The following is a 26,761-nucleotide window of genomic DNA, read 5'->3' on the forward strand; positions in this document are numbered from 1 at the left end:
TGATAACTAATATATGTTTTATAGAACACAATACGTAGTCTACCTACAGCGTGGATTATAGGTTATGACTGAGTTATGATTTTCTCTTGGTTTTTAGGGAATCAGAAGAACGACAAATTCGGAGATTTAAACTTGTTGTTAATGCAATATTCGTCATTGCACACATTGCCTTATTCCGACGCATGATTAAAACGTTATTATAACATCTCGCATGCCTTTAAAGCACGTGCTGGCTGTATCAACCCTATGACCAGTGCCTTGCCTGCCGCTTGAGCGCTAGTGTCGTGAATGTTGGCAAAAAAAGTGTTGAAGTTGCGCGACTGTATATATTAGACTGTGGTGTTACTGTGACAAAAAAAAAAAAAAAAAAAAAAGGAAAATACCCTATGATAATGTTCCAAGTTAAACAGTGTTCCAAGTTTGCCCATTTGACGGTACAAAAAAAAAAAAAAAAAGAGTTCGACCAAGTTTGTGGAGGCAGTGCCCCCCTCCCCATGTCCTCCCATAACTCTGCCTAAAGGCTAATTCACATGGGGATAGTTTACAGGAGTCAAGTGCTTGGAGAAAGTCGACTTTCCTTCAACTTTCCCCGTGTGATATGGTCGAGACAGTCAAGTTGTGACTTGGCGGTCAAGCAGAATTCGAGTTGACGACCCGTCAACTTTTGTGTCCACTTTCCCGTCACGTGACCAACTTGACTCCACCACTTTCCGCGTGTGAATGGGAACTTGTAGCAACTTGGCAAATAGAAAGTTTGTAGTTTTAGGCCTATTGTCGAAGTAAATTAATAATTATTAATAATGAGCGCCCTTAAGTGGAATTCCAACGATATCACAAAGTTTTTGGAAGTGTATGAGAAGTATGAACTTCTATGGAATATACGTGACAAAGAATACATCAGTAAAAACAAGCGGGAATTATTATTCCAGGAACTAGTCAGTGAACTCATGGAACAAGGTTTCGAAAACATAGACGTAGAAGTGGTTCGAAAAAAATTAAAAACCCTTAAAAGAGGACTCATTCTGAGATGTTTCCTGTATTCTGCAGGATCTTCTTCAGCTAATTCTTTCAACAAGGTATTAGATGCACCGTGCATAATTCTTCTACGAATCCATTTCTTAACCCATGTTCTCTTTTCCTTTTTTTCTAGAATAATTTGTAATTCATACAATAACATGGCTCCAATTAGCTGCATACATGCTTTAATATGTGCTGGTGGCATCTTCAGTTTCACCAAACTAAAAATGCTAGTTCACTATTGATTTTTATTAACTATAACAGGTACAAGAATTCAAACACCACTACGAATACAACATTCAGCGCGCGCTTTTTTTCAAGCATGTTTTCAAGTGTAATGTCTCCGTGCGATCACAAATATAGCATCAAGTTTAGAGACTTCAAGCACTTGACTCCTGTAAACTATCCCCTTGTGACTCGGGTTTAAGGTTAAGTTTTTTAAAAATCCTAAATGTTTATAACATTTAATTTATTATACATTTATTAGGCCGAAACATGTTAACAAGGTAACATAAAATTTAACACGTGAAAGATACGTAATAGTTCTCCAACATTTAATTTATGTGTGGCCTATTTCGAAAATATGCGAATTCAGGTTCAATCATAAATTCGGTGCTGAGTAGTAATTAGTGCGGAGACCATGAATGACAGAATACATATCAATATAAAAATACTGTATATTGATCGTGACAATGTGAAAGTTATTCTGACTTTGAGAAAATTGTACATTTTTTTTTATTTAAATCTCGTGTTTTTGTTTTCAACCAATCAAACAGTAGACTCAGTCCTGGCGCTGGCCAATGATGGGCGACGGCGACGTTTTCGGATAGAGAGATTGTACTGTGCTGCCACCTATGTGTATACATTGCGGCAAGTCCATGCCGAGGGGTGGCTGTAGGGTTCGTATTTGGTTAGAATTTGTATTTTATTTAAAGGCGTGTATGTCCCTTTATATCTTGTTTGTTCTTGGTTCCTATTTGTAAAATAATTATAGCGTACCTAAGAAAAGATTTACCGAGTGTGTAAATATTTTACATTTAAGTTAATTACTGTACAGTAATGCAGAATTTTGTGATTCATTATCCTGATTATTTTGAATGTGACATGAATGTTGTGATCCTTCTTGCATAATTTCTATAATTATTTTAGTGTTGCTGTTAATATTTTGGACTTCATGCAGTTGTTTTTTGCACAGTACTCATTTTATAATTCATTTTGCTTAATACTTACAGTTGCAAGACATCAATTAGAACGTAACCTAACTATGAGTTACAATCGGGGTGGTGACGGGAAACCTCGCGGTTTTGGGTTTTCTGGATTCCAATTAAAGCGAGATCGGGCAAGCCAATTGCCGCCTCCACCATCAAGTGCAATTAGCAAACATGGGTACTCAACGATGTCTGCTATCAGCCAGAATGCACTTGCTGCAAGTTATGGTTTGCCAAGAAAGAGATCTAAGACGGAGGAAGAGTGAGTATGACATGTTTTGTCTGTTTTATATGCCTATAATTCTTGTGTAAAAGCTCCAGAGCTTTAACCTATATTATTAACTGACTTTCACATTGCTTCGAATAAATAGTCTTATCAAATTATTAGGTATTTTGGTAATTTCATAGAACACGGGCACCTGGTTGGCTGTAGTATTACCAACCTTTTTACTTTAGAGTTAAATGTTAGGTGATTTTTAGTGGCTTTTATTTGTTCTAGGTTTTTATATTAGGAATCTAACGAGTAGAGCTCTACTCAGTGACTTTAGGTTGTTAGGTTAGAAATTTCGACTAAACTAGCGCTAAGGTAGTTTCCTTCGTATTCCGCTTATACACCTCGCATATACGATTGTGTGACAGGTTAGGTTTGGTTAGTTTAAGCTTTTGTTATGCCTTGCATATACGATTAACTCCATCTCCACAAAAAAAAAAAATCCGATAGGCTACCAGTACTAATTGGCAAGGAACTGACCGGTCTTTCACAAGATATGACGAGGTTAGTGGGTTAGTTGAGGGGATATCTAAGTGACGTGAGGCCGAGGAATATGTGGAAAGATTTAAATGATTTAAGATCTTCTGCTTCACGTCACTTAGATATCCCTCAACTAACTCACTAACCTTGTCACATATCTTGTAAAAGACTAGCGGACCCTTGCGAATTACCAAAAATCCCTCACAAATTGAACGATTTTCACTTCCGAAATCACCAGAACTACCTCAGCGCTAGTTTCACCTCCAGTAGCTACATTTAAGTGGGGCTTATGGATTTTGAACTACATGTGTAGAAGAACGACGTATGGAGTGTCTGCTTATATTGAATGCAAGCCATCTGCATAAAGCTTTTTCTCTCAAGATACAGAGCAACATCTTGTTCATAACTTATTGCTTAAATACCAGTAGGCCTACCAACAATTCAAGAAGTCTAGAAGTATGCCTGTGCACAGAAAATTTTCAAATTTAGGCCTAATTGTAAAAGTAACAGTGAGCAGAATGTATTTAAGTTGACATAAGATATTCTGTCGACCAAACTTTTACAATGTTCATCTTATAAACATGAGTCTGTGAATTCTTAGTTTTTGAGCCTGAAGGCTGATAGCTTGTCACGTGTCCATATACCAGTACTTGTTGGAGTATGATGGCATCTTTCGATCGTAGCTTTGTCCTTCTTTTTTTTTTTTTTTACATATTCAATCTTTCTGTAGTAATCCATTCTGTTATGGATTCATTTCAGGGTCATTCCATAGTGACACACGTAACATTTTTAAAGTAACTAACTATGATCTTTACAGGATATTTAGTTAAATACTTACTAGTTCATGAAAAAGACATTACTGTCTTTTAACATAAGCATTCCAAAATATAAAACACACATTCTTAATGAAAAGGAATAATTGAAGCGTCGGCTGGAACAACATTGTAAGTTACAAAATTTTCATTCGGCATGTTTCTGTGTAATAATCTTATGTCATGTTACCTTGCTATACTCCTTGGCTTGCAGCTGTCCATCAATGCAATATGTAAAATTTGTCCATTCAAAAGTTTGCTACCTCATAACAACAATGTTGTACATGTACACATTTTTTGCAGCTCCTGTAAATTTTACCAAATGTAACTTATAACGTTGTTCCAGCCGACACTTCAATTAATAATGCAAAAAATATGAAATATTGTATGGTGTGACACACGAACATTTTCTTGCCACTTGATTTATTATCAAAATGGAAAATGTTCATATTATTGTGCTAAATGACATAAATGCATTCAGTTGTTTTCCAAACAATTAAGACACTTGTGTAGTAAGTTACATGTAACTGCTAAATCACAAGCTTAAAAAAAATTAACAGTGCCAGTAAGAAATAAAATATTGCAAATATGTTGTGACACACGAACATTTCTGTCATGTTTGTTACTAATTGTTTTAAATGCACTATAATACATCACTTCTTGTGAAAGACTTATACACTATGCCTACAGCTCTTATTATATAAAACAACACTAGATTACACTAAAATACACTTTTAAATTTAAAATATCCATGGTTATTTACAACCATATGTGGTGATATTTCCTGTGTAATGTCATGTGGTGAATATAGCAATAGGTCAGCCATTTGTAGTACTTCCCTTCCTTGGACATCACAGACACTTTAAATTCTTTGACACCACAAGCGTTTGTAACTTCACCTGTATATTTGATGTCTTTTTTTTTTTATTCGGTCATTTAACGACACTATATCAATGACTAGGTTATTTAATGTCAATGGGATTGGTGATAGCGAAATGGTATTTGGTGAGATGAGGCCGAGGAATCGCCATAAATTACCTGACATTCATTCGTCTTACGGTTGGAGAAAACCTCGGAAAAAACCCAACCAAGTAATAATCAGTCCAATTTAAATTCTTGAAAATACTATCAAAAAATGTTCAAAATATGTAAATATTTATAACAATAGAACAATTAATACAGATTTAAAAAGGCCTATCTTTTTTAGAATTGCTAAATGATACTAGGGTAAAAGTTAATGTTATTAAATAAAACGATTTTAAATTAATACCATTTACCTGCAAATAATTACACGAATTTATTTATACATAGGCCTAGTATGGTGGCTACCTGCTTACCATTAAAATGTACTGTTTAAGCTTGTTTTTTATATGAAATAAATTAACATAAACCAATTTTTTTGTAAGTTTTTAATTCAAGGAATTAAAAATATATTACATATTTTATACGAACTTTAAGCATAAATTAAATGTTGTATGCTAATTTTAGGCCCACACACTATATTTTTACAACAATTATTGTTTAATCAACTCTCCAAAGACAGGTGTGAACCTTACAAGTGATACCAAGAAGGCACCACTTATGAGGCAATAAGGCCAGGAGATAATGAGGTAGCGTGACCAGTTCCTTCCCCCCTTACAACAGTTATGGAACACATATTTTCAAGAGTGTTTACTCTACAGAATATGTACACTTAACGGCAAAAAGAATGGGCCGACTCTTGGTCGATAGAAATGCTAAGTTCTATCACGTGGTTTACTCGTGTAAACGAACTGAACTTCAAGGCATTGCTGTGGTGTCTCTTCATTGAAAGTCATCCGTCTACAATGTAATCCTTACGAGCTGTGTGTGGCCCAGTTGTATGATGTTTGACATTCGTACCAGAGGTTGTGAGTTCGCCTCCCGGTACGGTAAAATAATTTTTTTTTTATTTTAGTTTTTAATTTATTTATTAGTTTAAATGTGAAATGACATTTGTTCATAAACTTCGTTATGCCTGCCTTGTAAAAATATTATTTCCCGTCACTTGTGGACTATTAATAGGCGAGACCCGGCCTGTATAAACAAAAATACTTGTTTCACATCCTAAAAAACCAGACGCATATCAAACATAAATAAATAATTAAATAAACGAAAAAACTGTTTGTTAATATATTAAAAAAAAAAAAAGGCCTGTGATGGGGACTAGTATCTCGTCCACAAACCACTTACGTCAACAACTGCCCTCATTCTGCGCAGCATGGAATCCACAAGATTAAGGAACAGATTAAATTCATGGCCACTTCCTCCCACGCATCTAGAATTCTGTCCCACAATTCGACAGCTGTCCGAACAGGTGATTGTTCTGCCCAATTAGAGCGTAGGATCCATTTGACTGTATCCCACAAATTTTCAATCGGATTCATATCTGATGATTTTGGAGTCTGCCTCCTCGTAAACCATCTTTGAATTCGGTTGGCGGTGTGTACCAGGTGACTATCCTCCTTGAAGAAAAGTGTTCCTTCTGGATATCGTTCTCAGGCAGAAGGGATCATTATGTTTGCCTAAATGTGTTCATAGACTTCTGCCGTAAACTGACCATGGATGCATTCCAGAAGTCCTGCCTCATCGTATGACATCTACTTATGAACATTAGAAGTGTGCATGATTTGATACATCAGCAGGAGTGAATATAGTTTTCTGCATTTCTCAAGTCTGAGCCATAACATCTGTTCGAAGTAAATCTTGAAGAGCCTACTAGTAAAGAATTTCAAAGTTTAGAGTGCCCATGAAATAACATATTTTAATGTGATGTAAATTCAACAGTAATTGATTCTAAACATATCTACATCTAATGATTTACTTAAATACTGTTAAGTATATCTGAGAGAGTGATAAGATGGATTGAAAGTAATAAAACTCCAAGAAACAAATTACATAACTCTTTGTTTCTGCATACTTCATTAATTTTATCTTTCTCATTTGTGCATTTTTGCGACAATTATTTACTTTCTATCTTACACTCTGATTGAAAGTGATCCATGTTCTAGAAGGTCTTTAACAAACTGACCACCTGAAAATATTGAATGTGTGCAGCAGGGGCGGTCCGTCCTTATGTGCTACAGTGCTACAGCACAATGATAATTTTTGCTCAAATAATGTATTTGTAATACCATAGTATTTGATCTGCCATTTGACAATTTCCCGTGGTTATGTTCACGACGCATTATAGAGTGTTTAGTCTTCGCTCTTTGGTGCCTCAGGAAGTTCGTTGTGCTACTCAAAACTCTACATGAGAATGTAGACAATTAATGCTCATGTGCGAAGCTGAAATCACTGCTCTGATTGGCCATTTTTACGCAGGGAAGTGCTGTAGTCAGCTTCAGCACAACACCGCTTGGAGATTACAAAAGTAAAGCGTAACGAAAGAATGCTTGTTTGTGGAAGAACTCGGAACTATGTACAATGTGTTTGGTAATTCAAGTGTCCGACCGCTGCTGCCTCTACCTGGTTTTTGAGGTTCCTCCTGAATCAGTCAGTCTAGAAAATTGTAGCCAAGGAATTATGTGACAGTGTAATTCAGGAAACTACTTATCGTTTTAGTCTTTAACCTACCTAGACACAACAAAATTGTTAAACAGCAAATTTTTTGACAATTTTTCGCATAATTTTCCTGAACGCAAACTTGAAGTTGCTGTCAACAGCTGTACTGTACTGAACAAAAGAGTGTTAAAGATACAACTTTGAGTTCTATACGGAAGACTCGACTTCCGAAATATAGATGGAGCTGTTCAATTGTTACAATACATAGCCTCCAACAATTCACAGTATCCATTCTGTGAAGTAACGAAGTTGTTAAATATTTTGCTTAAAACACCAATGACCACTGCTGAGTCAGAAAGATGTTTTCCGTTCTTTAAACGCATAAAAACGTTTTTAAGGAACACTATGTCCCAGGATCGCCTCACTGCTCTTGCAATACTGTCAGTAGAAAAGAGTATGATGTCCAAGATGGAGGGATTTATCTCCAGGGTAATTGACAAGTTCTGCAGTAGGAAGCAACGTCGTATGGACTTCATATTTCGTCACTAGGCGAGTCTCAAATTAAGATAAATACATATAAGTGTATACAGTAGGCCGATATAGAGATTGTAGCACACTCATTATTTTGACCACCAGCCGCTACTGGTGTGCAGGCTGCAATTAATAAAAATTGGTGATGAAAGAAAATGAAGGAGGTCAGGTGATTACAGAGATTTTTAGAATTTTGGCAAGAAATATGTGACCGTAAAATTCCTTCTGTGACTCCTGTGACAAGAACAGAAGGGACCACCTCTGTGGTGTAGGGGTCAGCATGCTGGTCTCTTATGCAGAGGGCCCAGGTTCGATTCCCGGTCGGGTTGAATTTTCTGTTTGAGGTTTTTCAGGGTTTTCCCTCAACTGTAAGTCAGATGTCAGGAAATTTGAGCCACAACATCCCTGAATATCGCTGGCTTCATTCATCGCCAAAATTATATTCATTCAAGTCAGTAATACATACATCTACAGAAGACATCTAGTTCACAACAGTAGAACCAGGATCAATAATAGTACACAGGCCTTCAGATTTCACCTAAAAGATTAACTCTCGATATGACCAGAGATGTTAAAGCGAGTATAAATAACACAAAGAAATAAAAAACAAGAGATAAAAAAAAATGAAATAAAATAAATTTCGTGCTGCATTTGCATAAGATTTGCTTGATACTGCTAACAAGATTAATATTGTCTCAAAACAGTTATAATTGGAGATGGGGCATGAGTAGGGGTGTGATTTTATGGTGATTATTTGACTCTGATTTTGGTGATTAAAATGGTTTAATTTCGGGAATATTTCGTAAAAAGTAACAAGCAATTTCGCTCATATTTCACACTGTAAAGAAACTTAAAAATAATAAAACAACGCTTTACAAATTATTATTCAAATAATCCCTTTGAAACTAACAGAAAATTATTTGCATCATTTGAATGTGAGTAGGTGGAGGCACTGCCTTCTTAACCTCACGAAGGCAATTGGTGCACGAAAGAGAAATGACCATTGTCTACTTGTGCTGCTCTCTAGGAGTAGTCCTTAAACTGTGTGAACATGTTGCCAGATGTCACATGCATGTAATGCTGAACGATCAAATAAGTAGAAATGTTGATGTAAATTTTATAACTAAGAAAATGTTCAGTTTTATGGAAGAAAGAGTCATTTCTCATGCGAATTCTCCATGAAACCCGTTTTTTTTTTTTCAAAATATCATGCTTGTGAACTAATTTAAGTTAGTAGATTTCTATAAATTCTGCAAAAATTCGCGGATATACTGTATTTAACTTAATTTTGGATTTTCATTAAGGGGTTTGCATTTTCCATGCATAATATCAAGTTTTTAACACATTTTGCGTATATCATTACTACCAAAAAATGATACCCCTAGACATGGGGTGTCCAATGGAAGTCACCTGAGTCCCACTTATGAAGAAGGCATGTCAAAATCAGAGCAATGTCAAGGTCATGTTGACAATTTTTTTATCTTAAGATCATAACAAGCTAGGGTAAACGTGATCAAGGATGAGAATGGTAACCTGCTTGCAGACTCTCATTCAATCGTGAACAGATGGAAAAACTATTCTGAACAGTTACTAAATGTAAAAATAGAAATGATCGAGAAGAAATTCAAATACAAACTGCTGAGCCATTTATTCCCAAACCCACATTCTCAGAAGTCTCCAGTATCGATCAAATTGCAGCAGAATTAATACAAGAGGGTGGAAATGCATTATCTAGCGAAATTTATAAGCTTGTACTTCCTATTAGGGAAAACGAAATTGTACCAGAACAATGTAAATGAAGGAATCCATAATTGTACCTATTGTCAAGACGTGGGAAAAAACTGACTTTCGAGGAATGTCACTTTCATTGACGTCATACAAAATTTTGTCCAATATTATTTTGAGAAGATTAACTTCGTATGTAGAGGAAATTATTGGGGATCATCACTGTTGTTTTAGGTGTAATAGATTGACTATTGATCAGATTTTTTGTATTAGACATATATTGGAGAGAAAATGGGAGTATAAGGGTACAGTGCATCATTTATTCATAGTTTTCAAAAAGGCATATGATTCGGTTAAGAGAGAAGTTTTATATGCATGATATTCTTATTGAATTTGGTATTCCCAAGAAATCAGTTTGATTAATTAAAATATTTCTCAGTTAAATTAAAGGAGAGTCCGTAAAAGCCAGTTTCTGCCAGATGCTTTTCCAATTCACTGTGGGCTAAAGCAAGAAGATACACTATCACCTTTACTTTTTAATTTTGCTCTAGAATATGCCATTAGGAAAGTTCAGGATAACAGAGAGGGTTTGGAATTGAATGGGTTACATCAGCCGCTTGTCTCTGCGGATGACGTGAATATGTTAGGAGAAAATTCAGAAACTATTAGGGAAAACACGGGAATTTTACTTGAGAAATAGTTTAGAAGTAAATCCCAAAAAGACAGAAGTATTGTACTCTCCAAACTTAGACGACCCCAGCTCAGAGGAAAAGAGTCAAAGAAGTCACATCAACATGCTTTCGATGTTTATGTTATGCAGTTGGCCGTGTCCGATAACTGAATTGCTTTATAACAGCATTGCCAAACATAGACGAGTAGAAAGATCTGCTTCTCTTGCCGCAAGAGATGACTACTAACTTTTCTGTTAAAAAAAAATTACTTGCCTCAGCCGAGCAGCTGGGCTAATTCAGAGTCATAATGTGACAACACTGCATAACTGACAGGCATGCACCGTATGATTTATTATGTTTTGGGTAAGACACAAGTCAGCAGAGTGGTGAGTGTGAGGTCATCTAAACTTGGCGAGAACTATATATGATTATTAGGGACTGGATTTTTATGTAATTACATATTATACTGGGTGTTCAGTTCAAAGTGTGTCATGGCTCGCTGTATGCCATGTGGCTAGCCGATGAGCCTAGAGAATTAAATCTTCCTACACTTCCGCAGAGGTGTATAACCTATGAGGCAGAGAACTTGCCTAGCAAGTACGGCGTTCATTCTGAAGAGTACGGTAATGCCGGTAGTGGCAGGAATGTGAACTGTTTGGAAATACGTACTGTCGGGATATGGGGAGAGGGTTAAGACGATTACTTACATATTTGTTGACATTAACTTCGACTGTCAACATGGACACGGAACATTTGATTTGTGTTGTGGAATGTTACCGTACGCAACGGATGATAACAAATACCCTGCGTATGACTTGCCGGCGCAAAACACAGTTCGAAAGAGGTTATGGTAGCACACAGACCGTACAGACCGCCATCTGTTGCTACGACTTTCAAGTTGTACCATACACATTCTCAAGTTCAGATTGAAGAACGCCTTAAATAATAGGCAACTTCTCTAACATATAAGCTGAAACTCGCTTCAAATCGGTGACCCAGCAACAGTGACGTCATGACACACTTTGAAATGAACACCCAGTATTCCTTTCAACCTAACTGTATATAAATAACAAATCTTTGTGATCTTGTAATAACCATTAATATAATCAAATTTGATACTACATATTTTTACATATTTACCCCACATTACATATTATGGCTTGGTATTACATAGATCTACATATTTAGAGAGTTTATTCATTTTTACTTCTCTAAAGGGGGGGGGGGGAACTTCTGTTAGGGAAGTTTAAAATTTGAAATACACAGATTTAAAAAGCCTTTTTGCCTACCCAAGAAAAGATATATTTCGGCACGAAACATAACATCCTTATTTCCAGCAAACAACAGTTTGTAAATGCCTATAGTTTGAGGTTTTAGTAGGTACTTTATTTCTTACAGGGAGCAGTAAAATGTATGTGTCCCACATCTCCTCTTATTTTCTCCTAATCCAGTAAAGCGAAACAGTGATTGCAGTACTGTTGTGTCATTCATTTCACTCAGTTCTCTAGTTTTAATACTTACAATATAAAGTGCAAGTGAGTTTATCTACTGATTTTAACTAACTAAAATGGACCCTGTATCTTCAACCCTAATGACAAAAATAAAATCATGGATTGCGATGGACAAAGGTTTCACTACAGATAGAAAAATTGCAATGTGTCAAGTATGCAGTAAAAAAGTCGGGTGCTCTATGAAATCACAAGTGGAGAGTCTTACCTATCCTATACCTGCTATATATTGATATTAAATATTTTCATGATTTTACATATTTTGGTACATATTCAGCTTATTTTTCTTACATAAATATGTACATATTTCACACCTTGATATTAGATAAAAATCCTGTCCCTAATGATTATGTCTCGTGATCAGAATATTGTACGAAATGGAAATATAAAAATTGGAAATTTATCCTTTGAAGAGTTGGAAAAATTGAAATATATTGGAGCAACAGTAACAAATATAAATGGCACTCGGGAGGAAATTAAACGCAGATTAAATATGGGAAATGGCTGTTATTATTCAGTTGAGAAGCTTTTGTCATCCAGTCTGCTGTCAAAAAAGCTGAAAGTTAGAATTTATAAAACAGTTATATTATTGGTTGTTCTGTATGGTTGTGAAACTTGAACTCTCACTTTGAGAGAGGAACAGAGATTAAGGGTATTTGAGAATAAGATGCTTAAGAAAATATTTGGGGTTAAGAGGGATGAAGTTACAGGAGAATGGAGAAAGTTACGCAACGCAGAACTACACACATTGTATTCTTCACTTGATATAATTAGGAACATTAAATCCAGACGTTTGAGATCAGCAGGGCATGTAGCACATATGGACAATCCAGAAATGCATATAGTGTGTTAGTTGGGAGGCCGGAGGGGAAAAGACCTTTGGGGAGGCCAAGATGTAGTTGGGAGGATAATATAAAAATGGATTTGAGGGAGATGGGATATGATGATAGAGAATTGATCTTGCTCAGGATAGGGACCGATGGTGGGATTATGTGAGGTCAATGACCTGCAGGTTCCTTAAAAGCTATAAGTAAGGAAGGTCATACGTAACTTTGATGTTAGAATGACTTTGCTGCTTGTTTGAAATAAAAAATGTGGCATTCCAGTGTTCATCTCTTGTTTGGCAAATAGAATTCTATTGTCAGCAAAAGCATAGTGTCTAAATTTAGACGAGGTGGATACAAAATGTACTAGACTCTTGCTAAACCAATTCAGTAATCTGACTTTTCAATTATCTGGTGCTTTCTAATGTACTTCGTATCATTTCTACTGTAATAGCTTTCTGAGGAATTTGCATAATCCCATTTGTAACTCAGGAATTTGGTGAAAAGCCTTTATCTTCTAAGCAAATAAAATTATTAGGGTATATTATTAATTTGAGCTTGTACTAATCTAGTAACTGCAGTGGCATAGAAGAGGGAGGGGGTTACTTATCTGTGTGAAATCATGAATTATAGTGAAACACATTGTACTGGCCATGTAGGGAATGTTCTAGTTTCGATTTAGAAGTGCAATTACAGTGATTGGCACAGGTTATGACATTAAATTGAATGAAGAATGAAACATTTTCTATGCACTCTCAGCAGTCTGTCACTCTTGCTAATCCGGCACCTCTCTGTGCAAGGAATGGCTGGATTAGCAAGAGTCTACTGTAGCATCGCATACGCGCTCAAATTGACTATCTCATATTTGCTAGATTTAGGCTTTCAGACTGTTACTTAAAAAAAAAGAAAAAAAAAAAAAAAAAAAAAAAAGGAAAGAAGTTTTCATAAAATGAAGCAGTAATGAGTACTGTGGAAGAAAGGCTAGCAGTCCAAGACAAACAATATTTTATCAGGCGTAGAATTGCTTTGTGGCCATTGAGCTAAGTGTGTACAGGTCTAGTTAAATGTTGACTATGTTGAATTAGTAAAATTTTGTTTTAGGATTAGAATAACTTTTCCATGTTAGGGTAAAAACTTACCAATACTGTGTTGAATATAGAGGAAACTTAAAAAGCCTATTTATAGTTCAGTCCAGGAACTGGGGCTGCTTCACGTGAAAGCAGAGAATTATTTTTGTTACATTACAAAATTATGTGATTCAAGATTGTGATTATAATTTTTCAGATATGTTGGTTTCTAATGCGAGCATTTGGTAGTTTAGTCATTGACTCCTTTCAACTATTAGTTATTAATGCAGAAAAATTCGCTCTGGTGCCGAGGATCGAACCCGCGACCCCCCAGTTCTACGCACTGGATGCTCTAAAAACTGAGCTACGCTGAGGCTCAATCCACAGCACTGGATCAAGTCTTTCTCCTTTGATATTTTCCTTTAGTGACCTTACTCCATATTCGACATATATTGACCATATATTATATTAAGTCAACAGTCATCACTAGGGCTAGGATTTTGATGACCTATAAATCATGAAAAAATGTCCTAAAAACAATGCATTTATGACCTAAAAATCTAAAAAAAAATGCCCTTAAAATACCCTAAAAATTGTTCTTACATAATTGGCTTAGTAGGAAAAGAGGTTTTGTACTACTTCATATTTAGACTAGTAATTAAATGAAATTCTAGTACCAACATTTAAGTTTATTTAATTTTACATAACTTTTTCTAAGTGGTACACTTTCATTAATTATTTTACCTGATGTAGTTTCCATGTAGTCTACCACAATGCCACTCTTATCCGGAATTAGCAGGTATAGAGGAATCTATATTGAAGGGGTGGTTGTAGTGTACTACGTTAAAATGGCAATATTTGTGTAGAAAAACAATTAAAATATTATACAAAATAACGGGTATTAGCCACCAGCATAGCTTGGTCAGTTAAGGCGCTTGCCTGCCGATCCGGAGTTGCGCTCGGTCGCGGGTTCGATTCCCACTTGGGCTGATTATCTTTTGGGTTTTTCCCAACCTTAAGGCAAATGTCAGGTAATCTATGGTGAATCCTCAGCCTCATCGCCAAATATATCGCTATCACCAGTTCCATCGATGCTAAATAACCTCGTACTTGATGCAGCATTGTGAAATAACCAAGTAAAAAAAATGGGTAGTAATGGACAAAATATGTAGACAAAATATCGAAGGAAATAAACATATTATATTAATAATGGGGATTTATGGCCAAAATTAAATGAAAATGCCTAAAAAAATGTCCAAATAAAACAAAAGATGCTCTTATGAGTTGAAACTGGCAAAGAATGCAAAAAAAATGCCCTAAAAATATGTCTTAAAACACTCAGTTTATCACATAACATATAAATACTAAAGCAGCTATGTTTCTGGCTTACTAGAAAGAAGATGCAATTTCATCAAAATCCTAGCCCTAGTCATCACACAAGAAGCACACTCATTTGAGTGACTTGGTGGCCTGGACTCCACATTATATATGCACTGTTGGGCAAATGATCGATCCGGTGCTGTGGATTGAGCACCCGGTGCATAGAAGTGGGAGTCCGGGTTCGATTCCTGGCACAAGAGTGATTTTTTTTTTTCATTAATAACTAATGGTAACCATAACAGATAATTCTGTAGGACCAAAAAATTCATCTTTTTAACTAGTTTTGGCTTAATTGAAATCCGTTTTCTGTATATGCATCTCATGCTAGCCCATTGATGGATTGTTACACAAGACATATAGCCCTCTCCAGTTATTGACATGGAATTTTGTCTGTATTCCCGAACAAAGGTGTCTTGACTACGAGCAGTGCTCATATATGGCTGAGTTATGTGAACCTTTGATACAGGACTAATGGCCAGTATAAGCCGCACAAAAGATTTTTTTTCTGACTAAAAATACATCGCCCTCTGTTGTGATTGATCCTTGGATCCAAATGCAAACATGACAGCTACTGTCCATCTGAGTGGTTATGTCATCCTAGTTTCCCCCACTCATGTCTACTGGTCCTTCTGTAAAGACTAGTGACTTGGGTGTTAGGCTCTTTCCTTAGAATATTTGCTGTTCGGAATCGGGAGTCTTTTTAATATTACACAACTGTTTAAAATAATTTAAAGAAAAAACCCTGTTAAGTAACTGACGTGTGATTTCCCCCGTTTTGACAATCCTGTGACAGAACCCTTGCATGCACAGTACTAGACCGCAAAAAATAATAGATTTTTAAAAAATAATAAGTGGCCCTAAAGTAGGTGACAATAAATACCTCTATTATAAAAGACTTCTATTGCTATCATATTAGCATTGGACCAGCTGTATCCTAACATTTGAAGTATGCGGTGGACTAAGAATCTATGTTATGTTTTCTCTGATGTTGAGTTCATAGTCGAATAGGGATCTCACCAGGTGCCAGAACAGTATCGTATTCTGCTATAAACTGGATCAGCTTACTTAATACCCAAAGGCTGAAACTTGACCATTTTTCCCTTATTACTACATATGCTAGTGGATTATAGTGATTTTCTAGATGTCAGATTGAATTTTCTTTTAGGTACCAGTTTTGTTTCGAATTTCGAGAATTGATAGATACAACTGACAGTTATTTTCTAACTATTATGTTTTCAGCAATAATTTCGGTTTGCAATAAAGAAAACTGATGAAAAGGAAGTCCTTAAGCTTGTGAAATTTGAACATAATTAATAATTAATTAGTAATACCGGTATTAATATTAATATCAATCATAATTCAGTTGTGTTGCGTTGTGATTCCAATTCAACACTGTATTTAGATAAGTGTAATTAAATAAGGCTAATGGCTTGTGCAGCAAATGCTGCAAATTAAGTTCATTAGACGTTCAAACAAAAATTTTTCAGATTTATTTTCAATGAAGAATACCAGATATTTTGAAAGTTATTTGCTTCCATAATAGTGAAACATACTTCCTCTGAATGCCTTTTTATGCCAAATACTTTTTCTTTAATCTATCCACCTTCAGTTTCTGAGTTTCAATGCGAAAACGCAAGTAACAATGTCAGGACGATCAGTGGGTTTTTCATATGGGAGTAAAGCAATAGCTATTTCAGGTCGTTGTGGATTGTAGGTGAAAGTTAAAAAAACGTCAGGTTTGCTATGCTTTCGAACAATAGACATAGCATCTTGGTATAGCTGCTGCATGTAGAGTTTGAAATGTAGAGGGTAAAATCATTTTATCCTGCTAAGAGATCTTGCTGAAATGATCGGGAGACTACAAACTATTGTAGGGCTCTTATTTTATCAGTAAGTAATACCTTCTGATCTTTCCTTAGAAACTGTAATTTTTGCATTCTCTCGAGCTAATACTGAAGAGAATAACGCATATAAATATCTACACCACACCGCCATTATGTATATGAAAAAAACCCAACCCCACTTGATTAATAACTATAAAAATATTTGATTTTTAATAACAATATTATCTTAAGTTTTATATATATATATATATATATATATATATATATATATATATATATATATATATATATACTATATAGCCGCCACTCAGTAAATTATAGAAATGAAGATCTAATTTAAGATATTCTCTACATCTACTTATATAACACCGAAACATTTCACTTTCATATTATCATCAATATAGCATTAATATTTATGGGACCTATGGCGGGCTTATGTGAGGGCGGCAATGAACCTCCGGGTTACTTAAAAGCCAGTAAGTAAGTATGTATAATTAATGAAAAATAGTCACATCATGGCGTTAACTATAATAATGTTTCATTTCTAATGGTAATGTCATCAACCTCAAGTTTTGTAGATTTTAATATCCAATACACGGCTGTACTCAGATAATTACACACTGCAGAATCAGACCTGTAAATTATTTTTAGTAAGTCTTGAAGTTTTTAATAACCAATTGAATTTGAGCTCTAAATAATTATGTCAGCAATCCTGCAAGTCATGACCTTCGTGTAAAATCGTATTGTTAATTATAGTGTGTGTTTTGTTTTATACTGAAATGCAATTACTTAGTTTTCAAAACTGACGAAAGATGGATTTTGGAAAATAGGAAAATTATGTAGAAAAACTAATGCTTCACTGAAAGGTACTATTTTTATGAAAATCCTTGGGTTCCAAGCTTCAAAATGAGGGGTCATTCATTAAAATCCGTTCAGCCATTTTTCCTTAATTTCCCTTACCAGTTCAAATTATATATACATATAGATGTAAGTTAGAGACCTACTTGATATGAAACATGCACGTGGCTAATGGACAGAAATATATTTCTTAGTATTCAGATTTCTATTAAAATAGAATCTTTAGAGATGCAAATGTCGATTCTCTTGAGAGTAGTAATGGTATAAACATAAACATAAGCAGGGGCATTATTTAAGTTTTTGCTGGTGGGGGGGGGGGGGAGATAAGAATTTTTAGGGAGTCTTTGTACTTTTATTTGGGTATATCACGTGGCACACTCTCTCCCTGTGTCCTCTAAAATGAACTATTTTCCACACTGTGAACTGGAGTAAACTTAGCCATAAATAATTTAAACCATGATATCAGATGAACTGAATATAAAGTTCATTATTTTTTTCTCGAATGTGTGAAATGGACAGACAAAATAAGAAATGAAGTAATTTTTAAATGTTTTTTGTTATTTTATTTTTACTTCATGCGATGTCCAGCACTGCATAAAACTACTGTAATCCAAAGATACTGAGAAGTTAGAGGCCTGGCCTACTTATGGGTTAATGACTGTTGTCACAATGCCTGATATTTGTTTAAATAAGTTATTTTAAGTCATTAACAGGACTGATGTACAGGGTTGGAAAAAAAAACAGTTTTATTAAAAAAAAAATTAAAAAAAAAACATGTTTTTTTTGTTCTAAACTGTTTTTTATACTGTTTTAAACAGTGCCATGAAATAGTGCTTTTTAAAAATGTGTTATCATTAACTAATGCTGAATTCTTGGCAATAAAGCCATTAACTCACTTCTCTCCTATATTTCTCACACACAGTGGGTTTAGAGAAAAGGGCTATGTGTCCAGCTTCTGATCTTTCTGAAGACTGCATATTGGACAAAGTGGTGAAGAAAAGTTCCAGTTTTGTTAAATAGTTTTGACAAATGAAGGGTACACGGGAATAACGATCAAGGTCCATTTTAGAAAGTTTCGAGAAAAACAAATTTTAAAGTTTAAGCACTTAATACTTTGTTATGTGTGTGTATTTAATAGAAATTGACGTAGTGGAATGTCAAGAACGATTATTTCTTATTACTAGCTAGACCACATGATAGTACTTCCTTTCCATTATAAGATGGCATTATTAACTCAATTTCGATTTTTGATGGACCTTGATCGTTTTTCCCATGTACCCTTCAAATAGGCTAGTCATACCATGTGAGTAATCAAAAGGATGCAACTGCACTTTCCTTGGATATTCAGGAATAATATTTTGTACATAGAGACTCTTCCATCTTCTATTATTTGAAATTTTGTGGAAATGGTTGATATTTTGAGTTGATTAATCTTTTAACTGTTGAAAATGGTAGTTGGTATGTTTTTTTTTTAAACATTAGACATGTTTTATACATAGTGTTGCCAGATGGCTATTGTAAAAATTAGCAAAACTCCAGATTTTTTAAGAAAAATTCGGGAAACTGGCATTTTAGGCATTTTAAATTGATCGTGCTGTTTATTAAATTAAACAAGGTTATTTATTCATAAAATTAATATCCTACTAACTCAGATATATATTTTATGAAACTTTATGGTGAATTTCATAAAAAATAATATTTTTAAATTTACATTGCACATCTGCAGTGAATACCTTCTCACTGTGGTATTGCTGGGAATGAAGCAGCAGACTTTCTGGCAAAAAAGGGAACAACTATTCCTCTTTCATATCCTAACATGCTACCATTCCATAGAGCATCTACAAATACAAGAAGTCGAGTAAGACAATGTTTCCATAAGAGTTTGGAGGAACAAATTAAGGATAAACACTGGAAGGACGCACTAAACTCTCCTCTCCCTGAATGGTCCAGAAGAGAAGCTGTTGTGACATTCCGCACCACAGTAGGTCATGACTATCTGGCTAATCACCTCTACTGCCTGGGTGTACTATCCAGCCCCCATTGCATGCTCTGTGGATGTTCAGACAACATGGGCTCAAGTCACATTAAGACTTGTCCAGCGCTTTCATCTGTCAGCTTTGTGGATAGATAGAGAAAGAATGCAACAGTGCTGACATCCCTCCTTCGTAGTTTCACTTTGCACATTGTTCACTTTATTTTGTTTTCTATCTTTCATTTTGGTTTTACTCGCCATTGTACGGCCAATGACTCCAGTCAAATGCCATACTTACTTACAAATGGCTTTTAAGGAACCTGAAGGTTCATTGCCACCCTCACATAAGCCCGCCATCGGTCCCTATCCTGTGCAAGGTTAATCCAGTCTCTATCATCATATCCCACCTCCCTCAAATCCATTTTAATATTATCCTCCCATCTACATCTTGGCCTCCCCAAAGGTCTTTTTCCCTCCGGTCTCCCAACTAACACTCTATATGCATTTCTGGATTTGCCCATACGTGCTACATGTCCTGCCCATCTCAGACATCTGGATTTAATGTTGCTAATTATGTCAGGTGAAGAATACAATGCGTGCAGTTCTGTGTTGTGTAACTTTCTCCATTCTCCTGTAACTTCATCCCGCTTAGCCCCAAATATTTTCCTAAGCACCTTATTCTCAAACACTCTTAACCTATGTTCCTCATTGAATATATAAAAAAAAAAAATATTTTCAAATTTATCTCAGTTCGAGTGTGTGCTTATATTTCTTTGAATATCTAACATCTATTAACAGTGAGAAATCATTTTTTACAACATTGTAAAAAAGCTTGACAGTCCAGTTTTGAATTGGTACAAAGTTATAATTCTGATTTCATTAAAACAGTGCAGCATCTATTTCTGCTGTTTGACCACTTGTAGTTTATTGTGAGCTTAAGAGGAATTATTCCACATCGCCACAACCAATTGTACACATTTTCCCACCTGTTTAAATAAACACTTTTTTATGGAGGTTCCTCATCATCTGAATTTTGTTTCCCGAAATATTTAGACAGCATACTTAAAACATCGTTTACTGTAGATTTACCATTTATTACTTGGACCACACAACAGAAACACAAAGACGTATTTCCAATCAAACTGAATATCTGGATTTCTGATTTCTTATGATGCCACTGTTGAGTATCGATTAGTGAGTAAGTGATCATGATCAAATGATTACTTCTACCACAGAGCAGGCTGCTAAACTTGCATGTCTTTTTCGTGCATTCAACAATCAAAACATTTCATGAAGTAGAAGTGGTGTTTAATGGTTTAATGACTCAGTGGTACAACAGAAAAAACTGGTATCTTGTGGTGTACTTTGAAAATTTTATTTTATAGCTGAGTTTTTCGTTTTGAAATATTAAGCTAAATTTGTAGAAAGGTAATAAAGACTAGAATATTTTAAAATTAAGCATCTTAAAATCACTTTTCAGTGAATTTCTTATAAATATAACAAAATCTCCTTCAGATGGTAGATATCAGCATTCAGATTGTTTGCATTGTATAGGCCTATTCTACAAAAATTCCTTATTAATAATGTTTGTTGGGAAAAAAATTAAAGTTTGGGTCCGTAAAGTCAGGAGCATCACTGTAAATATTCATAACTGTACATTTTATGAAGGCCTGAACATGATTTTATATTGTAAACAAGTAGGATAAAATAAAACAACCAGAAAACGAGAGAAATAACTTGTATGGAAAGAAAAAAAAGGATATGTTTTGATTATATAGTTTTAAACATTGTTGATTATTAACGGTGATATGAATAATAAACATAACAGAGAATTCTGTTGGCTTAAAAATTAATATCATAATATAGTTTTAAATGTTGTGTTTAAAACGTTTTAAACAATGGACATTGTTTTAAACAATTTTGCACACCTTGTTTAAAATGTTTTGTTTTAAACATGCTAACCCTGCTGATGTAGTTAAATTTATTTTGTTTTATGATTAAGCTTACCCCATTTTACAGTACATTTCCGGTTTCCACACATAGGCCTAGTTTTAACTTCTTCTAGGCCTACTTATATGATACATGATATACATGCAGTTGTTAATAATATGATGTAGATGCGAACAAATGAACGCACACAATTCTATTGATAAAGAAATTTTAATCCCAATTAGGCCTAAGTCCTATAATAATTGTACTTAACTTTATTGTAGTTAACAATCACTGATGTAACTAAGGTTAACACCTTGTTTTCATTTGAGCAAAGTCATTAAGCTCGTCTTTTATTTCTTAAGCTTTTTTTTTTTTCTTCTCTCTTTAACAGAAGAGGGATCCGAAAGCTTACACTTCAGCCTGAGGCTTACTGTGCTTACCTTTTCTGTTCTCTGAATTGTTTAGCCTACTTCATTTCTTATTCTGTCTGTCCATTCCACATGCTTCACTCTCTCCATATCCACATTTTAAATGGTTTCAGTCATTTGTCTCCACTTCGTCGTAATGTTCATTGTCCTGCCCCATGCAATGTCACACTCCACATGAAGCACTTAATGTCTAGTTTCTTTCTTAGTTCTTTTTCCAAAAGTCCGCAGAAGTGCTTCTTTTCGTATTAAAAGTATCCTTTACCATTGCTATCCACCTTTTGACTTCTTGGCAGCAGCATATGTTACTACTTATACAGTGACTTCATTTGGACGCATGGCTGGTTGTCGGGGAATTGCTTTAGTGGCATTCCAAGCCAAGATTTGCGAAATTTCTAATTCCTGTTTAAGTTTTCTCAGAGATTTCCTTGGACTTTGTTCTAACTTTTGCTCGATTTCATCGAGTTTTCCCTCTGTAAGAACACAGTAATTTACTCTCAATTTCTTATCAAGAATGGATCGCGTTTGCCTAAATCTATTCACAAGATTACAAACCATTTCTCAGTGAGGTTTATGAACAGCAGGGAATCTGTCGATAAATCGCCTTCTCACTTTTCTACAAGAGTTTGTTTTCACATAGGAATCATATAGAGAGTCTGTGTTCTAAAGTATAGCGACTTTTGGCATTATAACAGCACTAACACACTGTAGAAACACACTGAAATATATATCAACTTCTATACAGCACAAAGACTTCGCTTCAACTGATTCAGCAGGCACACTGAGAGATGGGAGAGTGAAGAGAGACATAACCGGTTACAAGCAGCACAGTGCAAGGCCAAGCAAATCCCCACCAATCGGCCACACGTGCAAATGAAGTCACTGTAGTACACCACAAGTATTTGAAGCTGCCATTTAGGTTCATTAGCATATCTCTTATAAAGAGAGGACACGCTCTGTATATCACTGAATAGAATAAGATTGTGTGAGATGAAAATACAAGACATACTGTTTAAAATCATACCTGATATGGGTGGCCAATGACCCGCCGTTTTGGAAATATTGGCTATTGTTTGTGACATACTTCCGTTAGGTACTCAATAGAGAAACATTAGCCTGCGTACCAGTGTAACCCATATGGTTGGATGCAGAGTTGTTATCCAGGCAACCTGAGTTCGAATCTAAACTGGTTCTATATTTTTTTCTTTTAATAATGATTAATATTGTGATCATAGTTAACTATTTACCTAGCTATATCATATTTCTCAATGTATTGAATGCTTTATCATGTTTTAAAGAAATTACTAATTAACTAACATTGTATTGTAAAGGATAAACAATGAAATACTGCTCACGTAGGAATGTAAGATGTGTCACTGCCATCTGTTCTATTTCTGTAGCAGCTATTCCATTTCATTTTGTACCCGATTCATTATGATGTCATAAAAACACACAAAACATACATATTTCCTGCACCATGCACAGAAAATGAAAGAAAGTTGTCCACAGTCACACACATTTTTCCGCACTTCTGCTGCGAAACAGATATCCTTCACATTCACAAACACTTCTCGTTTGTTTATCAATTTTGATGCATACCACGCGTATTTCAACATGGCTTAGAATATAGGAACTGACAACTGAAAGTGAATTAAAATAATAATAGTAATTATGATGATGATGATGATGATGATAATAATAATAATAATAATAATAATAATAATAATAATATCAAGCTTTAAAAAATGATAAGGCATTAGGATTCGAACTCGGGTTGCCTGGATGACAACTCAGCATCCAACCACATGAGCTACGCCCTTACACAGTCTAATGCTTCCCTATTAGGCACCTAATGGAAGTATGTCATAAACAATAGCCAATATTTCCAAAATGAGGGGTCATTGGCCACCCATACCAGGTATGACTTTAAATAGTGTGCCTTGTACTTTCATGTCACAAAATCTGATTTAATTCGTGATATACAGAGCGTGTCCTCTCCTTGTTAGTATCATCTTCTCTTCTGCTAATAATGTCGTCAGCAAGTCTTATGCAATGTATTCTTCTTCCTCCTATTATCATCCCTCTCATTTTTTGAAAATAGTTTATCACTAAATCCTTCAAGTAGATGTTGAACACGGTAGGTGAAAAGGACATCCTTGTCATACTCCTGTCTCTGTTCCACTTCCCTCTGAAAATTCTTCTCCTATCCTGACTTTGACTCAGTGTTTCATATAAACATTACTTAATAGCCTCCTCTCTTTCCAATCCACGCCAATTTTCTTCAGGATTCCTGTAAGTTTATTCCAATCTGCTCTGCCAAAAGCCTTTCTCAGATCCACAAATATTACGAGGGCTATTCATAAAGTAACTTCCGTTTATTTTTCACATACCTGTGAATGACGTTACAGAATTGGGTTACAATACGTATGAAAGTATACACTTTAATTTATTTTTCCACATAGCTTCCAGTCATATTGAGACACTTGTCGTAGCGTTTGACGAGCTTTGAAATTCCACAATTGTAGAATTCGGCCGCCTGTGACTGAAACCAACCTACGACTCTGGTTTTCATCTCTTCGTCATCGTCAAAGCACTTCGAGCCAAAACACGTCTTCATGTGCATGAAGAGATGGTTATCGCTAGGTGACTAATCTTGGCTATAGGGAGGGTGATCCAGTACTTCCCAGTTGAACTCTTGCAGTTTGGTTGCAGTACGACGCGCTGTGTCCCAGAAGACAGTTGCCATGAGTTTCCTCGTGGAAAGTGTTTGATGATACTTTGTGGGTGTTTTCGGGGAGTGAGTATGGTCCCACTTCATTGATTGAAGCTTTGTTTCTGCATTCACATATCGCACCCAAGTCTCATGTCCTGTCACAATCTGATCGAGAAAAACATCACCTTCTCTTTCGTAACGCTCAAGAAAGAACAGTGCTGCTCCCATCCACTGAGTCTTTTGTTCCTCAGAAAGGAATTTAGGCACCCATCTGGCAGAAAGTTAGAGCAAACCGCAGGTTTACCATGTCAGAGCGTAGTGAGGATTTTCCACAGATTAGTCGTAGTCTTCTGTACAAAGTGATTACCGAAGATTTGGGCTACCGGAAACTTTCTGCCAGATGGGTGCCTAAACTCCTTTCTGAGGAACAAAAGGCTCAGCTGATGGGAGCATTACGACAGAGAAGGTGATGCTTTTCTCGATCAGATTGTGACAAGAGACGAGACTTGGGTGCGGTATGTGAATGCAGAAACAAAGCTTCAATCAATGCAGTGGGGTCATACTCACTCCCCGAAAAAACCCGTAAAGTGTCGTCAAATATTTTCCACAAGGAAACTCATGGCTCTGGGACGGAAAAGGAATTTTGCTAGTGGAATTCTTGGAGAGGAATGTCACAGTTAACCCTGAGCATTACTGTATCACACTAACAAACTTGAAAAGGGCCATTCAAAATAAACGTCGTGGCATGTTGAGCTCTGGGCTGATTTTTCTGCATGACAACGCCCGACTGCATACAGCGTGTCGTACTGCGACCAAACTGCAAGAGTTCATCTGGAAAGTATTGGATCTCCCTCCCTTTAGTCCAGATTTGGCGCCTAGCGATTACCATCTCTTCATGCACATGAAGACGTGGCTTGGCTCGAAGCGCTTTGACGATGACGAAGAGTTGAAAACCAGCTTCGTAGGTTGGCTTCAGTCGCAGGCTGCCGAATTTACTATTGCGGAATTTCAAAGCTCGTTAAACGTTACAAGTGTCTCAATGTCACTGGAAACTACGTGGAAAAATAAACTAGATTGTACACTTTCAAATGTATTGTAACCCAATTCTGTAACGTCATTCACAAGTTTGTAAAAAATAAACGGAAGTTACTTTATGAATAGCCCCCGTATATACACTTCATTTTTCTCTATATATCTTTCGCTGATTGTTCGCAACAGTCCAATTGCATCATACCTTTCTAAAACCATTTGAATCCAACAAATTATTGTATTTATAAACTTTGAAGTTCTGGTAGTATAGGTTTAACAACTTACCATTTGAATATGAGAACTTTTAAACATTTTTCCATCTTATTTCGTAGGTATTTTGATGAGGATGATGAACATGTTGCACCGGCTTCCACTCTGGAGTACATTCCAGCACCTGGCAGTCCTTCATATCAACCTCAAGGTGGTCAGAGCTCTGATTCCGAAGAAGATCCTCTAGATGCATTCATGGCTGGTATAGAGCGTCAGGTACAAAGAGAGACTGATAAAATTCAAGAAAAGGAAGACAAAAAGAAAGGAATAAGAGATGACATTGAAGAAGAAGATGTAGAAGAATCATACTATAGGTTAGTATTGCCACTATTTAATGTATGTTATATTCCATATGTAATGACTCAAAGCATCAAAAGAAAAACTGTACAGTCCAGATCAGCTTACTTTATACCCAAGGGTGAAACCTAACCATTTTTCCCCCATTACTACATATGCTAATGTATTATGGTGATTTTCTAGTTTGAAGGTTGAATTTTCTTTTATCAAGTTCGTTTCGAATTTCAGTATTGAGAAATACTACAACTGGTAGTGATTTGCTAACTTATGTTGGCAGCAGGAATAGCTGTTGTTGGTAGTGTACATTCTGAAAATTCGAATCGTTCTAGATTTCTGAGCCGATTACTGGAATTTAGTGAAATTCGAACATACTAATAATTAATTAATATCAGTATTAAATTAATA

The 26,761-nt window shown here is 35.6% G+C and overlaps 1 protein-coding gene across 5 annotated transcripts in view; it reads left to right on the forward strand.

Annotated features, from left to right (window-relative positions):
- Window positions 1–1,846: 1,846 nt before the first annotated feature.
- The window catches only part of LOC138711784 (ATP-dependent RNA helicase DDX42), a 73,152-nt gene continuing 48,237 nt past the window's right edge, over window positions 1,847–26,761 (forward strand). Inside the window, exons 1-3 of one of the 5 annotated variants that reach the window (XM_069842987.1) lie at window positions 1,847–1,916; window positions 2,250–2,487; window positions 26,122–26,373. In XM_069842987.1, coding sequence (XP_069699088.1) covers window positions 2,282–2,487; window positions 26,122–26,373 — 458 coding nt within the window. In that variant the 5' untranslated portion in view covers window positions 1,847–1,916; window positions 2,250–2,281. Of the gene's footprint in view, window positions 1,957–2,011; window positions 2,036–2,249; window positions 2,488–26,121; window positions 26,374–26,761 lie in introns of those variants that run through there. The other 4 variants (XM_069842991.1, XM_069842988.1, XM_069842990.1 and 1 more) reach the window with 4 other exon arrangements.

Source organism: Periplaneta americana, chromosome 13, assembly GCF_040183065.1.
Source record: "Periplaneta americana isolate PAMFEO1 chromosome 13, P.americana_PAMFEO1_priV1, whole genome shotgun sequence".
Taxonomy (NCBI): domain Eukaryota; kingdom Metazoa; phylum Arthropoda; class Insecta; order Blattodea; family Blattidae; genus Periplaneta; species Periplaneta americana.